At 47.8% G+C, this 17,049-nt stretch overlaps 1 protein-coding gene across 1 annotated transcript; it reads right to left on the reverse strand.

The window, feature by feature from the left end:
• Nucleotides 1-18: 18 nt before the first annotated feature.
• On the reverse strand, nucleotides 19-16,363 carry nr2c2ap (nuclear receptor 2C2-associated protein). Its single transcript, XM_086004444.1, has 5 exons — nucleotides 16,267-16,363; nucleotides 12,558-12,648; nucleotides 6,583-6,688; nucleotides 4,703-4,771; nucleotides 19-3,257 (listed from the first exon to the last, which is right to left on the reverse strand). Exons 1-5 carry the CDS (start codon nucleotides 16,302-16,304, stop codon nucleotides 3,136-3,138), a joined length of 426 nt encoding a protein of 141 aa, XP_085860570.1. The 5' UTR covers nucleotides 16,305-16,363; the 3' UTR covers nucleotides 19-3,135.
• Nucleotides 16,364-17,049: the final 686 nt, after the last annotated feature.

Raw genomic sequence — 17,049 nt, forward strand, 5'->3', positions numbered from 1 at the left:
CCCTCTAACCTTTTTGGGGGGGGGGGGGGTGCGCGCGCGCGGCCCATTCAAATTTCTGTGTATGCGCGGTTTCTCCCCCATTGTTAAGCTGGCAAGCGGCTTGCGCGGGACCTCCAGACCTGTGCGCGGATTAACGAGAACATTGCTTGTGACGTGGTTGCAGTTTTCAGTCAGTTATCATCAGTGTCAAAGGAAGGGCAACTTACATTTATATAGCGCCTTTCACATTCCCGGCACGTTCCAAAGCGCTCCGCGGCCAATTAATTGCTTTTTGAAGTTTAGCCATTTGTTGTTTCGTAGGCAAACGTAGCAGCTAAATTGTGCACAGCAAGATCCCACCAACAGCAATGAGATAATGACCAGTCAATCAGTTTTTAACGGTGTTGGTCAAGGCACCTTTTGCTCCCCCCTGTTCTTCTCGGAATACTACCACAGGATCGCTGACGTTCCCCTGAACAGGCAGACGTCTAACGTCTCATTCCGAAAGACGGCACCTCCGACAATGCAGCACTCCCTCGGTTCTGTACCGAAGTGGCAGTCTAGATTTGGTGCCTACGGCGGGGGGGGGGGGCTTGAACCCATGACTTTGAGATTGGGTCGATTAGGCATTTACTCGCTGGAGTTTAGAAGAATGAGAGGGGATCTCATTGAAACTTATAAAATTCTAACAGGACTGGACAGACTAGATGCAGGAAGGATGTTCCCGATGGCTGGGGGAGTCCAGAACCAGGGGTCACAGTCTAAGGATAAGGGGTAAGCCATTTAGGACAGAGATAAGGAGGAATTTCTTCACCCAGAGAGTGGTGAACCTGTGGAATTCTCTACCACAGAAGGCAGTTGAGGCCAATTCATTAAATATATTCAAGAAGGAGTTGGATATATTTCTTAAGGCTAAAGGGATCAAGGGATATGGGGAGAAAGCAGGGACAGGGTACTGAATTTGGATGATCAGCCATGATCTCATTAAATGGCGGAACAGGTTCGAGGGGCCGAATGGCCTACTCCTGCTCCTATCTTCTATGTTTCTGACTCAGGTGACAGCGCTACCAACTGAGCCAAGAACTGAAGCCCGGATAGCGTTCACTGCGTTGCTTTGGACTTAACAAGGGTGGCAACCCTCTCTATGGTGAGGAATCTTAACTGATGAAAACGTGTAGGGGACGGAAGGTCTAGATGGTCCTCTTGCAGCAATGTACTTTCCAGAACCCCCACGGTGGTCTTAAGGGTCCTGTAACTGGCCTCAGTGTCCCTGGACAATAGTGACCTTTGCATGGGCCTAATAGCAGTTAGCCGCTAACTGACCTCTGGGTGTGCTTAGTAGCAATTAGCCTCTAGTTGACCTCTGGGTGTGCCCTGTAACAATTAGCCTCTAACTGACCCGAGGATAGGTCTCTACAAATACATCTTGTAGTTTTAAAGGGATAAACAAGGTTATAAGCAACTCCGCTTTACCAACAGAGTAATACATTACAGAAGAACATAAGAAATAGGAGCAGGAGTCGGCCATTCAGCCTTTTGAACCTGCTCCGCCATTCAATAAGATCATGGCTGATCTTCTACCTCAACTCCACCTTCCTGCACTATCCCCATATCCCTTAATATCCAAAAATCTATCGATCTCTGTCTTGAATATACTCAACGACTGAGCCTCCACAGCCCTCTGGGGCACAGAATTCCAAAGATTCACCACCCTTTGAATAAAGAAATTTCTCCTCATCTCAGTCCTAAATGGCCGACCCCTTATTCTGAGGCTGTGACCCCTGGTTCTAGCCTCCCCAGCCAGGGGAAACATCCTCCCAGCATATACCCAGTTAAGCCCTGCAAGAATTTTATACGTTTCAATGAGATCACCTCTCATTCTTCTAAACTCTAGGGAATATAGGCCTAGTCTACTCAATCTCTCCTCATCCCCCCATCCCAGGAATCAGTCTGGTGAACCTTCATTGCACTCCCTCGAAGGCAAGTATATCCTTCCTTAGGTAACGAGACCAAAACTGTACACAATACTCCAGGTGTGGTCTTATCAAGGCCCTGTTACAACAGTGACTGCACTCCAAAAGTACTTCATTGGCTGTAAAGCTTTGAGACGTCCGGTGGTCGTGAAAGGTGCTATATAAATGCAAGTCTTTCTATATAATTGCAGTAAAACTTTCTGACTCTTGTACTCCAATCCTTTTGTATATTGTCAGCTAAATGGTTATCATGAGAAAGGCTACAAGGTTAATCTTCCCAAGTGTCAGTGGGCTGACCAATAAGGAAAGGTTATAAACATCTGAACCTTTCAGCCTGAAAGGAGGCAATTAAGAATGGACTTCACAGGATACCCACAGCCTTGTTCTGCACTGTGAAGCAACAGCAGGGAGTTCTCCACTCTCCTGGCCAACATTCCTCATCTAACAATAAACTAGATTTAGGACATCATTATTAATCTCATTGCTGTTTGTGGGACATTGCTGCCCCCTGGGATGCCTGTCTGCATAATAATGATCACAGTTATAATAAAATTGAGAAGTTCTGATAGAGTAGTTTGATAGGGCAGGTAACCAGAGGACACAGATTCAAAATAATTGGCCAAAATAATCCAGAGGGGAGATGAGGAAACTTTTTGTTTTTAAACGCAGCGAGTTGTTGTGATCTGGAATGGCGGCGAATCAGATTCAGCAGCAATTTTCAAAAGGGAATTGGATAAATACTTGAAAAGGAGAAATTTTCAGGTCTATGGGGAAAGAGCAGTGGGACTAATTGGAGAGCTCTTTCAAAGAGCTGGCACAGGCACGATGGGCCGAATGGCCTCCTTCGCTGCTGTAAGATTCTACTCGATGACTCTACACTGTACTCCAAAAGTAAATCAATTCGTGAACACTTCAGATGTGATAAAATGTAATAGAAATGGGCGCTACTTTATTTTTTAAAAATACCATTAATGCAGCCATTTTTCCTCTATCTTTATCAGCTTCTCATTGATCCAAGACAGGTTTCAGTTTTAATTAGCCGAATAGTGAAAACCAGACAATGCATCAGGCTAGAGTTTATGGATCACGAGGCACTGATAACAGTGTGACTGGGGACACCCCAATTCCGGCTGCTTTCTGGCCCATTCTTTAGTTCTCCTGGACGGGAGCGTAATCAGATATGTTACAACAATTTTTCACCAAGAACATCAAGATGATAGATAACAATTCTTCCAAAGAAGTCCGTGCTTTTCTCAAATATGATTTTTAGTTTATCGGCGATGGATTCCTCGCGGATGGAGAATCTGTGAGTCGCAGGTTAAGGAAGAAGAATGCGACTTATTTGATGAAGAACAATTTACAGAGAACTCCCTTCCCCGCATCCATAAATGTAAACATTCGCCATGAAAGAGCCATCCCCGGAGCACTGCTGATGGATGAGTGGATAAAAGTGCTGCCCAGTGTTAAACCTGCCCACACGGCCCATATTCAGTCTGCAGGCTGTGCTGAATCTGCCCTCATCCATGCAGCATCCACATGTTAAAACTGGACATAGCAATCTGGCCCGGGGTGGGTGGGTGGGGGCTGGACAAGAATGAGCCAGGGCCTCGCGTTCCTCATCGCTGCTTAATGCCCACACAGCTGGAAAGTGCCTACGTGTGCGGACGTCGGGCGAGAACGGGATTGGGCGCGGCTGTGTGATGCCTCCATGGCCAAATAGCCCGCAGAGCACTCAATGTCTGGACTCGTGTATGAAAAATGGCTACTTCGGTGTGGCACCAGGTGCAGGGGTGGGATGCGGGGGCAGCAATCCATTGCCATCGATTTGCCAATGCTAAACATCGACAGTGCTGAATACTACAAGCAGACAATCATCCAAGATGTGACTTGCCTCCCTTTGGTGCAATGCATTGCACTGCGGTGTAGCCAAGATTGGGCGCTTGCTGTGCAGATGGGATATGGCGTCCTACCGCTCCATGGCACAGCATATTAGGAGCACCAACTGGGCCGCCGCCGCCATTTAGAGCAGCGCTCAATGTTTCCCCTAAGTTTTTTTGGGTGTGTGGCCCCTTTAACAGGCTGTGCGGCCCATTCAAAGTTTGGCCTACTCCTGCTCCTATTTCTTATGATGGAACATAAGAAACAGGAGCAGGAGTCGGCCATTCGGCCCCTCCAGCCTGCTCCGCCATTCAATAAGATCATAGCTGATCATCTACCTCAAGGCTACAGGGAAAGGACAATCTAAGGATAAGGGGTAAGCCATTTAGGACTGAGATGAGGAGGAATTTGTTCACCCAGAGAGTGGTGAACCTGTGGAATTCTCTACCACACAAGGCAGTTGAGGCCAATTCATTAAATATATTCAAGAAGGAGTTAGATATATTTCTTAAGGCTAAAGGGATCAAGGGATATGGGAGAAGGCAGGGGCAGGGTACTGAATTTGGATGATCAGCCATGATCTCATTGAATGGCGGAGCAGGCTCGAGGGGCCGAATGGCCGACTCCTGCTCCTAGCTTCTATGTAAATCTATTTATCTCCACTTTCCTGCACGATCTCCATATCCCTTAACGTCCAAAAATCTATCGATCTCAGCCTTGAATATACGCAACGACTGAGCCTCCACAGCCCTCTGGGGCAGAGAATTCCAAAGATTCACAACCCTCAGGAGCGACAAAATCTCTCATCTCAGTCCTAAATGGCCCTCATGTACAAAAGGAACCTATTGCCAATTCAAGCTCTCGGAAGGATATCTGCAGACGGTTGGTGTCTTCGGGGTAGAAATCGGTCATTTTCACCAAATCGTCTCCCTTTCTGCCGCCTAAGAGAGAAGATAAATAACTTCAGTCGTGGAGCTAGTTCCAACATGAGCAAGACCATGGCAAACTGTGACGCCTGTTGAGTTTCAAGTAATAAAGACAAGACAAAACTAAAACTTCTTCAGCCCAAGTGCGGTCCACGAAGACAGGCCTCTCTCACCCCCAAAGCTTGGGCTGCTCATGTCTATCTGTGTTGATGTTTCTTACCCGCTGACATGCCCTGTTTTGAATTTCCTGGTCCTGGAGCTTTGGAAAGGCCTGCTTTTAGCACTGTTATCTCACTGATGGATAAATCCTAAGTTATTTCTCAACAACTTGCTATACGGATATTAACCGTATCTGAGGAAGGATGTTCTTGCCATGGAGGGAGTGCAGCGAAGATTCACCAGGCTGATACCTGGGATGGCAGGAATGACGTATGAAGAGAGATTGGGTCGATTGGGCTTATACTCGCTGGAGTTTAGAAGAATGAGAGGGGATCTCATTGAAACTTATAAAATTCTAACAGGACTAGACGCAGGAAGGATGTTCCCGATGGCGGGGGAGTCCAGAACCAGGGGTCACAGTCTAAGGATAAGGGGTAAGCCATTTAGGACAGAGATGAGGAGGAATTTCTTCACCCAGAGAGTGGTGAACCTGTGGAATTCTCTACCACAGAAGGCAGTTGAGGCTAATTCATTAAATATATTCAAGAAGGAGTTAGATATATTTCTTAAGGCTAAAGGGATCAAGGGATATGGGAGAAGGCAGGGACAGGGTACTGAATTTGGATGATCAGCCATGATCTCATTGAATGGCGGAGCAGGCTCGAGGGGCTGAATGGCCTGCTCCTGCTCCTATCTTCTATGTTTCTATGTTTAACGGGGATAGAGATTTAAACTTTAGATGTAGTGCCGGAGGGTCCATGGTACGCAACTAAGTGACAATAAGCTTGGATACTCCTGCCATTGAGTAACATGATGGAGGATGCTACCTACAGCCCTGCAGTCCCAATCCCGATATCTGGCTGCTTCTAACTGGCATCATTAAAGCACAAAACAGAACAGAGCAACAGACACCAATCTGACATCTCCCTTTCGAACATTTAAGACCGGGCCTCTTCCGATGGTGCAGTTGGCGAATTCAGGGTGGAAATGAGCCGTAGAACAGCACTGTGGGAGCACCTTCACCACACGGACTGCAGCGGTTCAAGGCGGCGGCTCACCACCACCTTCTCAAGGGCAACTAGGGATGGGCAATAAATGCTGGCCTTGCCAGTGACGCCCACACCCCATAATAACAAATAAAAAAAAAAAGAATCTTACAGCACAGAAGGAGGCCATTCGGCCCACCGTAACTGTGCCGGCTCTTTGAAAGAGCTCTCCAATTAGCCCCACTCCCTCCAGCTCTTTCCCCAGAGCCCTACACATTTTGGCTTTTCAAGTATTTATCCAATTCCCTTTTGAAAGTTACTATTGAATCTGCTTCCACCACCCTTTCAGGCAGCGCACTGCAGATCACAACAACTCGCTGCGTAATTTTTTTCTCTCATCTCACTCATGGGTCTTTTGAAGAACAGACCCTAGATGGTCCGAGGTTCAATCCCTTGATCTGAGTCAGGGTGGAGACAGGGGCACTATGCTTGGTCCGAGCAACTCTGGGCTAGAGAGCCGGGGTGGGTGTGGGTTGGGGGGTGGGGGGGGGGAAGATAAGCCGGGGTTCCTGCTCATAGGGACCCCTGTTGGAACGTGTGCTGGTGTGAGGATGTCAGATGATGGCAGAATCAAGCGTGGGAGAGCGGGGAATGGTTGCTCGTGATTCAGCCTGGATTTACCTTCGAGCCTGCACGTTCTGCCTGTGAATCCGCCTTGGAACTGGAGCTGCAATTCAGTCACCTTTACAGACTGAGGGAACTCGAGCATCACCCACTGGGCGGATCCCTGAAACGTAGGGGGGGGAAACACAGTAAGGATCACAGTAAGTACAAAGAAATGCGGACAGTGGTGGAAAAAACACACACACAAATCCTGGTAATAAAAACCAAATATGCACAGCAGGTCAGTTAGACACTAGGTAATGGTTCCAAGCTGGTAGAGAACAAATCAGAAACACATCAGTTAAAGAAAGAAAGACTTACATTTATATAGCGCCTTTCATGTCTTCAGGATGTCCCAAAGTGCTTCACGGCTAATTAAATATTTTTGAAGTGTTGTAACGTGGGAAATGCGGCAGCCAATTTGCATACAACATGCTCCCACAAACAGCAATCTGACAATGACCAGATAATCTGTTTTAGTTACATTGGTTGAGTAATAAGTGTTGGACAGGACACTATTCTACCAATAGTGCCACGGGATCTTTAACGTCGACCTGAGAGGGCAGACGGGGCCTCGGTTTAACATCTCCGCCGAAAGACGACACCTCCGACAGTGCAGCCTCAGCACTGGCACTGGGAGTGTCAGCCTGGATTTTGTGCTCAAGTCTCGAGTGGGACTTGAACCCACGACCTGTCGTGTCAGCCGTGGCTCAGTGGACAGCACTCTCGCCTCACTTGTGGGTTCAAGTCCTCATCTTCCCTCTCGGGTGGACATAAAAGATCCCATGGCACTGTTTCAAAGAGGAGCAGGGGGAGTTCTCCCTGGTGTCCGGGGCCAATATTTATCCCTCAATCAACATTGCTAAAACCAGATTATCTGGTCATTATCACATTGCTGTTTGTGGGAGCTTGCTGTGCGTAAATTGGCTGCTGCGTTTCCCACATTACAACAGTGACTACACTTCAAAAAGTACTTCATTGGCTGAAAAGTGCTTTGGGATGTTCTGTGGTCGCGAAAGGTGCTATATAAATGCAAGTCTTGCTTTCTTCTGACGGAGAGGCGTGCGTGCTACCCACTGAGCCAAGGCTGACACCATATGAAATGAATATAAATGTAACAAAGTAAGATACCCTATGGGAGTGATGCTTGTAATCTGTGGCCCTCAACAGACTTGATGTTCTAGCTGTCCCTGGGCCTGTCGAGCTACAGGATGTTGGTGCAGCCAGGATTCACGGGAGGCAGGGAGCGAGGAAGGAAGAATACATTTCCCGACTTGGAAATATATTGGCCGTTCCTTCATCGTCGCTGGGTCAAAATCCTGGAACTCCCTCCCTAACAGCACTGTGGGAGCACCTTCACCACACGGACTGCAGCGGTTCAAGGCGGCTCACCACCACCTTCTCAAGGGCAACTAGGGATGGGCAATAAATGCTGGCCTTGCCAGCGACGCCCACATCCTGTGAATGAATACATTAAAAAAAAATGTTAATATGTCTTTTAAAAAAATGGTTGTGAGAGTGGCCCTCAGATTTATTGGGTTTAGATCAACCTGCCATGCCTTATCGTAGACTTTTTGTCTTTATGGACTGCACCATATCTCGAGCCGCATATCAATAATCCCCATTTATTTGCATACATCTCAACTGCTGATACTAACAGATCTTTAGTGTTTTGGTTTAGGATTTGACATTCAATGGGACGACAGCTCTAAGAACAGCCAGTTCCAAACCTCTAGGCCCACTAAACTCAAAACAGGACAAACCAGCGAGTGAGGGAGCGAGAAATACAAGTTCAAACAGAACTGAGAGTTTTCTGGGCCAGCCGAACTGGTTACAGCCCATGGGCCACAGTTTGAGCACCCCAGCAAAGTTCCTCGTGATTTTTTTTTTAGGTCGCACGGCCCCTTTAACAGGCTACGCGGCCCATTCAAAAGTCCGCGTATGCGCGTTTTTTTTTCAATTTTAAAAGCTGGCTCACCGGCTGCGCGGGACCCCTGGAGCGCCGTGCGGCCGCACAGCTTAAAGGGAACATTGCAGCCCAGGTGTATGAAATCTAAATAAACCACAACAATTTGATCAAGAGACTTAGAAGAATTTCTGTTCCTCAGTTTTCAATTCTGAGGAAGGCTCGCACACCCCAGAACATCAAACCGTCTTTTCTCTTTACAGAGGCTCTGCATTTTCAAAAAACATTCAATACAGTGCACGCAAGAGGTTATTACACAAAATTAGGAATCATGGGATTGGGGGTAATATACTACAGGAAATTCTCGATTTACCAGCACCTAAATAACCGGAAATCTCTGTTAACCGGCAAAATTCAGGAGTAGGTTCAGGTAAGTTTTACTTCATATTAGTGGCCGTTCCTGGATCTGTGGCTGTGTAACCGGGGTTCCTGCACCTGTTGCTAAGCAACAGCGACGCCTGGATCTTGTGGCCGAGGTTCCTGCACCTGTTGCTAAGCAACAGGGAAGCCTGGATTTGTTGCTGTGTACGGAGCTCTCATACCTTTTACTATACCTCTCTGTAATCCGGACTTTTTGATAAACCGGCACCACGCCGGTCCCGTCGGTGCCGGATAATAAAGAGTTTCCTGTAGCATGGATTGAGGATTGGTTAACGGACAGAAAACAGAGAGTAGGAATAAATGTGACTTTTCGGGTTGGCAGGCTGTAACTAGCAGGGTACCGCAAGGATCAGTGCTTGGGCCTCAGCTATTTACAATTTATATTAATGACTTGGATGAAGGGACTGAGTAACGTATCCAAGTTTGCTGATGATACAAAGTTAGGTGGGAAAGTAAGCTGTGAGGAGGATGCAAAGAGGCTGCAGAGAGATATAGACAGGTTGACTGAGTGGGCAAGCAAAAAAGCAGAATATTTTTTGAATGGTGAGAAACTGGGTAATGTTTGCATTCAGAGGGACCTGGGTGTCCTAGTACATGAATCACAGAAAGTTAACATGCAGGTACAGCAAGCAGTTAGGAAAACAAATGGTATATTAGCTTTTGTTACAAAGAGATTAGAGTATAAGAGTAAAGAAGTATTACTACAATTATACAGGGCATTGGTGAGGCCACACCTGGAGTATTGTGTACAGTTCCAGTCTCCTTACCTAAGGAAGGATATACTTGCCTTAGAGGGAGTGCAGCGAAGGTTCACTAGATTGATTCCTGGGATGAGGGGATTGCCCTATGAGGAGAGATTGAGTAGACTAGGCCTTATATTCTCTGGAGTTTAGAAGAATGTGAGGTGATCTAATTGAAACACATAAAATTCTTAAGGGGCTTGACAGGGTTAATGTAGGGAAAATGTTTCCCCTGGCTGGGGAATCTAGAACATGAGGTCAGTCACAGGGTAAGGGGTCGGCCATTTAGGACTGAGATGAGGAGAAATTTCTTCACTCAGAGAGTTGTGAATCTTTGGAATTCTCTACCCCAGAGGGCTGTGGATGCTCAGTCGCTGAGTATATTCAAGATAGAGATCGATAAATGTTTGGGAATTAAGGGATATGGGGATAGTGCGGGAAGGTGGAGTTGAGGTAGAAGATCAGCCATGATCTTGATGGATGGCGGAGCAGGCTCGAAGGACCAAACGGCCGACTCCTGCTCCTATTTCATATGTTCTTATTTTCTATTATTTTAGTTACAGTGCGACAATTGACAATGACAGCGTGGATTTGCGTCCTTTTAGTTAAGACCTGAAGTTGGTCGAAGCTTGGCTGCTCTCTTGCACCTCTCGGTGGCCACCACAGGAGTTGCACCGATGAAGCTTGGGATTCGGTTGTACAGCTGTCATAGGATCATAGAAGATAACGGCACAGAAGGAGGCCATTCGGCCCATCGTGTCTGATGTCAAGAGCTCTCCAGCCTAATCCCACTTTCCAGCTCTTGGTCCGTAGCCCTGTAGGTTACGGCACTTCAAGCGCATATCCAAGTACTTTTTAAATGTGATGAGGGTTTCTGCCTCTACCACCCTTTCAGGCAGTGAGTTCCAGACCCCCACCACCCTCTGGGTGAAAAAAGTTCTCCTCAACTCCCCTCTAATCCTTCCACCAATTACTTTAAATCTATTCCCCCTGGTTATTGACCTCTCTGCTAAGGGAAATAGCTCCTTCCTATCCACTCTATCTAAGCCCCTCATAATTTTATACAGGTAAAAAGTCACACAACACCAGGTTATAGTCCAACAGCTTTATTTGAAATCACAAGCTTTCGGAGCGCTGCTCCTTCGTATGCAGGTCATAGAGTCATAGATCAGAGAAGGAGGCCATTTGGCCCATCGTGCTTGTGTTGGCTCTTTGAAAGAGTTCTCCAATTAGTCCCACTCCTCCTGCTCTTTCCCACAGCCCTGCAAATGTTTCCTTTTTAAGTAGCGATCCAATCCCCTTTTGAAAGTTACTATCGAATCTGCTTCCACCGCCCTTTCAGGCAGTGCATTCCAGATCACAACAACTCGCAGCGTAAAAAAAAAAATTCTCATCTCTCCCCTGGCTTTTTTTTTTGCCAATTATCTTAAATCTGTGTCCACTGGTTACTGGTCTTCCTACCACTGGAAACCGTTTCTCCCTATCTACACTATCAAAACCCCATAGAATTTTGAACACCTCTATTAAATCTCCCCTTATCCTTCTCTACTCTAAGGAGATGTGTCGCGTGGGAAGACCAGACACACAAAGATTCACTTTGGTCTTCCCGATAGCAGTGAACTCACCATAGAAAGCAGGAAGTTCCAGGTTTGATCAAAGGGATAATTTGGTTCAACACTACTGGTGTGGAGATGCCGGAGTTCAACACTACTGGGTCAGGGAGGGGAAAAACCAGCCAGAGTCCCTGCTTTTTTTTTATTCGTTCATGGGATGTGGGCATCATTTATTGCCCAGCCCTAGTTGCCCTCGAGAAGGTGGTGGCGAGCCGCCTTCTTGAACTGCTGCAGTCCGTGTGGTGAAGGTGCTCCCACAGTGCCGTTAGGGAGGGAGTTCCAGGATTTTGACCCAGCGACGATGAAGGAACGGCCGATATATTTCCAAGTTAGGATGGTGTGTGACTTGGAGGGGAACTTGGAGGTGGTGGTGTTCCCATGTGCCTGCTGCCCTTGTCCTTCTAGGTGGAAGAGGTCGCGGGTTTGGGAGGTGCTGCCGAAGAAGCCTTGGCGAGTTGCTGCAGTGCATCTTGTAGATGGTACACACTGCAGCCACGGTGCGCCGGTGGTGGAGGGAGTGAATGTTTAAGGTGGTGGATGGGGTGCCAATCAAGCGGGCTGCTTTGTCTTGGATGATGTCGAGCTTCTTGAGTGTTGTTGGAGCTGCACTCATCCAGGCAAGTGGAGAGTATTCCATCACACTCTTGACTTGTGCCTTGTAGATGGTGGAAATGCTTTGGGGAGTCTGGAGGTGAGACACTCGCCGCAGAATACTCACGATCACAATTCATTGATCCCTGCTGCAAAATGGCTATCAGTCAAGGATACGATGTCCCCGAACAGTCAAGTACTCTGTTGACACTCTCAGTCAAGGCTTATAATCACAGAATAGCCACTTGTAAAAGGTATGTTGAGCTGTATCCTACCAAGGAGACAACGCTTGGGACAGAAGTGACAGTGGCTCAGTGGAGGGCACGCTTGCCTCCGAGTCAGAAGGTTGTGGATTCAAGTCCTACTCCAGAGACTTGAGCACAAAATTTAGGCTGACACTCCCCGTGCAGTGCTGAGGGAGTGCTGCACTGTTGGCAGTCCCGCCTTTCAGGTGAAATGGTAAACTGAGGCCCCGTCTGCGCTCTCAAGTGGGAACTTGCAAATTGGCTGCTACGTTTCCCTACATTACAAGGCTGACCAAACTTGGCTGTGAAGCGCTTTGGGATGCCCCAAGGCCGTGAATGGCGCTACATAAATGCACGTCATTCTCTCTTTTCTTTAAAGTTAACTAACAGCAGCAAGGCAATGCAAAAAACAGCTCCCGAGGATCCCATCACTTGCCAGTCCGTCCCCAGTCATTACCTGGTCGGAGTTCCAGCAGGTCTCCTCGTTTTGGTCAAATAAGAACTTCTTTCCAAATTGCTTCACATCACGGTTCAGGACAGAACTCACCCTGTGAACAAACAATGGAACACGGGCTTGACAACACGGTCAGAAAAGAAAAAGACTTGCATTTCCACAGCGCCTTTCACAACCTCAGGACGCCCCAAAGCACTTTACAGCCAATGAAGTACTTTTTGAAGTGTAGTCACTGTTGTAATGAAGGAAACGCGGCAGCCAATTTGCACACAGCAAGCTCCCACAAACAGCAATGTGATAAATGACCAGATGATCTACTGTAGTGATGCTGATTGAGGGATATATATTGGCCCCAGGACACCGGGGAGACCTCCCCTGCTCTTCTTCACAATAGTACCATGGGATCTTTTACATCCTTCCGAGAGAGCAGACGGGGCCTCGGTTTAACGTCACATCGAAATAACGGCACCTCCGACAGGGCGGCGCTCCCAGAGTACTGCACTGGGAGTGTCAGCCTAGATTTTTGTGCTCAAGTCTCTGGAGTGAGGCTCGAACCCACAACCTTCTGACTCAGAGGCGAGACCTTATCTGAGGAAGGATGTTCTTGCCATGGAGGGAGTGCAGCAAAGATTCACCAGACTGATACCTGGGATGGCAGGAATGACGCATGAAGAGAGATTGGGTCGATTAGGTTTATATTCGCTAGAGTTTAAAAGAATGAGAGGGGATCTCATTGAAACTTATAAAATTCTAACAGCACTAGACAGACTAGATGCAGGAAGGATGTTCCCGATGGTCGGGGAGTCCAGAACCAGGGGTCACGGTCTAAGGATGAGGGGTAAGCCGTTTAGGACAGAGATGAGGAGAAATTTCTTCACCCAGAGAGTGGTGAACCTGTGGAATTCTCTACCATAGAAGGCAGTTGAGGCCAAATTATTAAATATATTAGGGAAGGAGTTAGATATATTTCTTAAAGCTAAAGGGATCAAGGGATATGGGGAGAAAGCAGGGACAGGGTACTGAATTTGGATGATCAGCCATGATCTTATTAAATGGCGGAACAGACTCGAGGGGCCGAATGGCCTACTCCTGCTCCTATCTTCTATGTTTCTATGAGAGAATGCTACCCACTGAGCCACAGCAGACACGCTGTGGGAGGCCCTTTTTACATCAGGAGTCACAAGATGGTGACAAGGAGCAGGAACTTTAACCGATTTTTCTCTCTCCCTAACCCAGGGATATGAAGGTCATTTGTGCAGCCTTCACAACCAACTGCACAGCTGGGACAGACTGATTCACCACAGCCGGGGGAAGGAACTGGGGGTTTCCAGCTCCATGGGGCTCGGTATCATAGCAGGTGGAGTATTTATAAATTGAGCCAGCTAGGGAAAGTGTTTTCAATGAAGAATTATATTGATATTATTTTAAATAATAAGACGCAGCAGGTATCCAACACACTTTGTGTGAACTATGGAGAAGGACGATGTAGGCATAGAAATCAGGCAGGGGGATTGTGATATACTTGAACAAATTAGTATTGAGAGGGAGGAGGTACTAGCGGTTTTAGTGGGCTTAAAAGTGGATAAATCCCCAGGCCCAGACGAGATGTATCCCAGGCTGCTGTGTGAAGTAAGGGAGGAGATTGCAGGGGCGCTGACACAAATTTTCAGAACCTCTCTGGCCACAGGGGAGCTGCCAGAGGACTGGAGGACAGCTAACATAGTACCATTATTCAAGAAGGGTAGTAGGGATAAACCAGGGATTTACAGGCCAGTGAGCCTAACATCAGTGGCAGGGAAATTCTTGGAAAAAATTCTGAGGGACAGAATTAGTCTCCACTTGGAGAGGCAAGGATTAATCAAGGATAGTCAGCATGGCTTTGTCAGGGGGCGATCATGTCTAACCAATTTGACTGAATTTTTTGAGGGGGTGACTAGGTGTGTGGATGAGGGTAGTGCAGTTGATGTAGTCTACATGGACTTCAGTAAGGCTTTTGCCAAAGTCCCGCATGGGAGACTGGTCAAGAAGGTAAGGGCCCATGGGATCCAGGGCAATTTGGCACATTGGATCCAAAATTGGCTTAGTGGCAGGAGGCAGAGGGTAATGGTTGAAGGTTGTTTTTGTGACTGGAAGCCTGTGTCCAGTGGTGTACCGCAGGGATTGGTGCTGGGTCCCTTGCTGTTTGTAGTATACACTAATGATTTAGATATGAATGTAGGAGGTATGATCAGTAAGTTCGCAGATGACACGAAAATCGGTGGAGTGGTAAATAGCGAGGAGGGAAGTCTCAGGCTACAGGACGATATAGACGGGTTGGTTAGAACAGTGGCAAATGGAATTTAACCCTGAAAAGCATGAGGTGATGCATTTTGGGAGGACTAACAAGGCAATGAATGGTAGGACCCTAGGAAGGACAGAGGATCAGAGGGACCTTGGTGTGCATGTACATAGATCCCTGAAGGCAGCAGGACAGGTAGATAAAGTGGTTAAAAAGGCATATGGGATAGTTGCCTTCATTAGCCGAGGCATAGAATATAAGAGCAGGGAGGTTATGATGGAGCTGTACAAAACGCTAGTTAAGCCACAGCTGGAATACTGTGTGCAGTTCTGGTCGCCACACTATAGGAAGGATGTGATTGCATTGGAGAGGGTGCAGAGGAGATTCACCATGATGTTACCTGGGTTGGAGCGCTTCAGCTATGAGGAGAGACTGGACAGGCTGGGGTTGTTTTCCTTAGAGCAGAGAAGGCTGAGGGGGGACCTGATTGAGGTGTACAAAATTATGAGGGGCATAGATAGGGTAGATAGAAAGGAACTTTTCCTCTTAGTAGAGGGGTCAATAACAAGGGGGCATAGATTCAAGGTAAGGGGCAGGAGGTTTAGAGGGGATTTGAGGAAAAACGTATTCACCCAGAGGGTGGTTGGAATCTGGAACTCACTGTCTGAAAGGGTGGTAGAGGCCGGAACCCTCACAACATTCAAGAAGCATTTAGATGAGCACTTGAAACGCCATAGCATACAAGGCTACGGACCAAGTGCTGGAAAATGGGATTAGAATAGACAGGACTTGATGGCCAGCGCAGACATGATGGGCCGAAGGGCCTCGTTCTGTGCTGTATAACTCTATGACTCTATTAGCAGCAACTGGGAGACCGAGAGTCCCTGTGAGCCCAGCATCGCCCATAGTGACCACATGCACCCCTCCCCATAGCAACCACATGGACCCCCCTCCCCATAGCAACCACATGCATCCCTCCCCATAGCAACCACATGGACCCCCCTCCCCATAGCAACCACATGGACCCCCCTCTCCATAGCAACCACACGCACCCCTCCCCATAGCAACCACATGCACCCCCCCTCCCCATAGCAACCACATGGACCCCCCCTCCCCATAGCAACCACATGCACCCCTCCCCATAGCAACCAGGTGGACTCCCCTCCCCATAGCAACCACATGGACCCCCCCCTCCCCATAGCAACCACATGGACTCCCCTCCCCATAGCAACCACATGGACCCCCCTCCCCATAGCAACCACATGGACCCCCCCTCCCCATAGCAACCACATGGACTCCCCTCCCCATAGCAACCACATGGACCCCCCCGCCCCATAGCAACCACATGGACCCCTCCCTCTCCCGGACTGGGCTCAGATACCCCCTTCAGTCGGGCTTATTGCCCCCCCAATCTCTCCCCAGTCTCCCCCTCACCTGCTCCCCGTCCCCTCACACACCACCGATTCCGCCATCCTGCCCTTTCATTCGCGACAGTACTGGCGGACGCCTTCACGACACTTTGGGCAAACGCCGTAAAGCGGATTGTCGCCCCCGGGCTGGGCCGCGTGTCCACGTGACCCTGTCAATCACCAGCTGTTTCTCAGCCTGCTCTGCAGAGCTGCATTTACTAACACAGGTGGAGGATCTAAACTGACTAAATATTTTTAATAGAAATGTATATTACATTGAACCCTACCAATAATAATTTGTTGCAAATAGAACTTTGTATTAATGGAATATTACTGTTCTGCAGTTAAGGATGGCAAAGTAAAACTGTTTTATCAAAGGAACAAATAAGTTGTATTTATAGAGTGCCTTAGGGCCTCATCAAAACATCGTAAAGCACCTCACAACCAATGAATTAAAACACAGTCACTGTTGTTATGGAGACGCACACATTACCAGTTTCTGCACAGCAATGTCTCTCAAACAGCAACCAGTTATAAAGAGCTGCGATTTGTTTTTTTCTCTCAGTGGTGTTGGCCCAGGAGAACATCCCTGCTCTTTAAAAAGTGCCAAGGGGGCTTTTACATCCACTTGAACAGGCTGATGGGCCTTCGGACTCACGTCTCAGACAAAAGACGGCACCTCAGCACTCCGGCAGTGTTGCACTGAAGTGTCAGCCCACATCATGCCCACAACTGCCATAGAATCATAACAGCACAGAAGGTGGTCATTCGGCCCATCGAGTCCGTGCCGGCTCTCTGTAGAGCAATC

Source organism: Somniosus microcephalus, chromosome 13, assembly GCF_052327205.1.
Source record: "Somniosus microcephalus isolate GS21.2 chromosome 13, FLI_Smic_1.0, whole genome shotgun sequence".
Classification (NCBI taxonomy): Eukaryota; Metazoa; Chordata; class Chondrichthyes; order Squaliformes; family Somniosidae; genus Somniosus; species Somniosus microcephalus.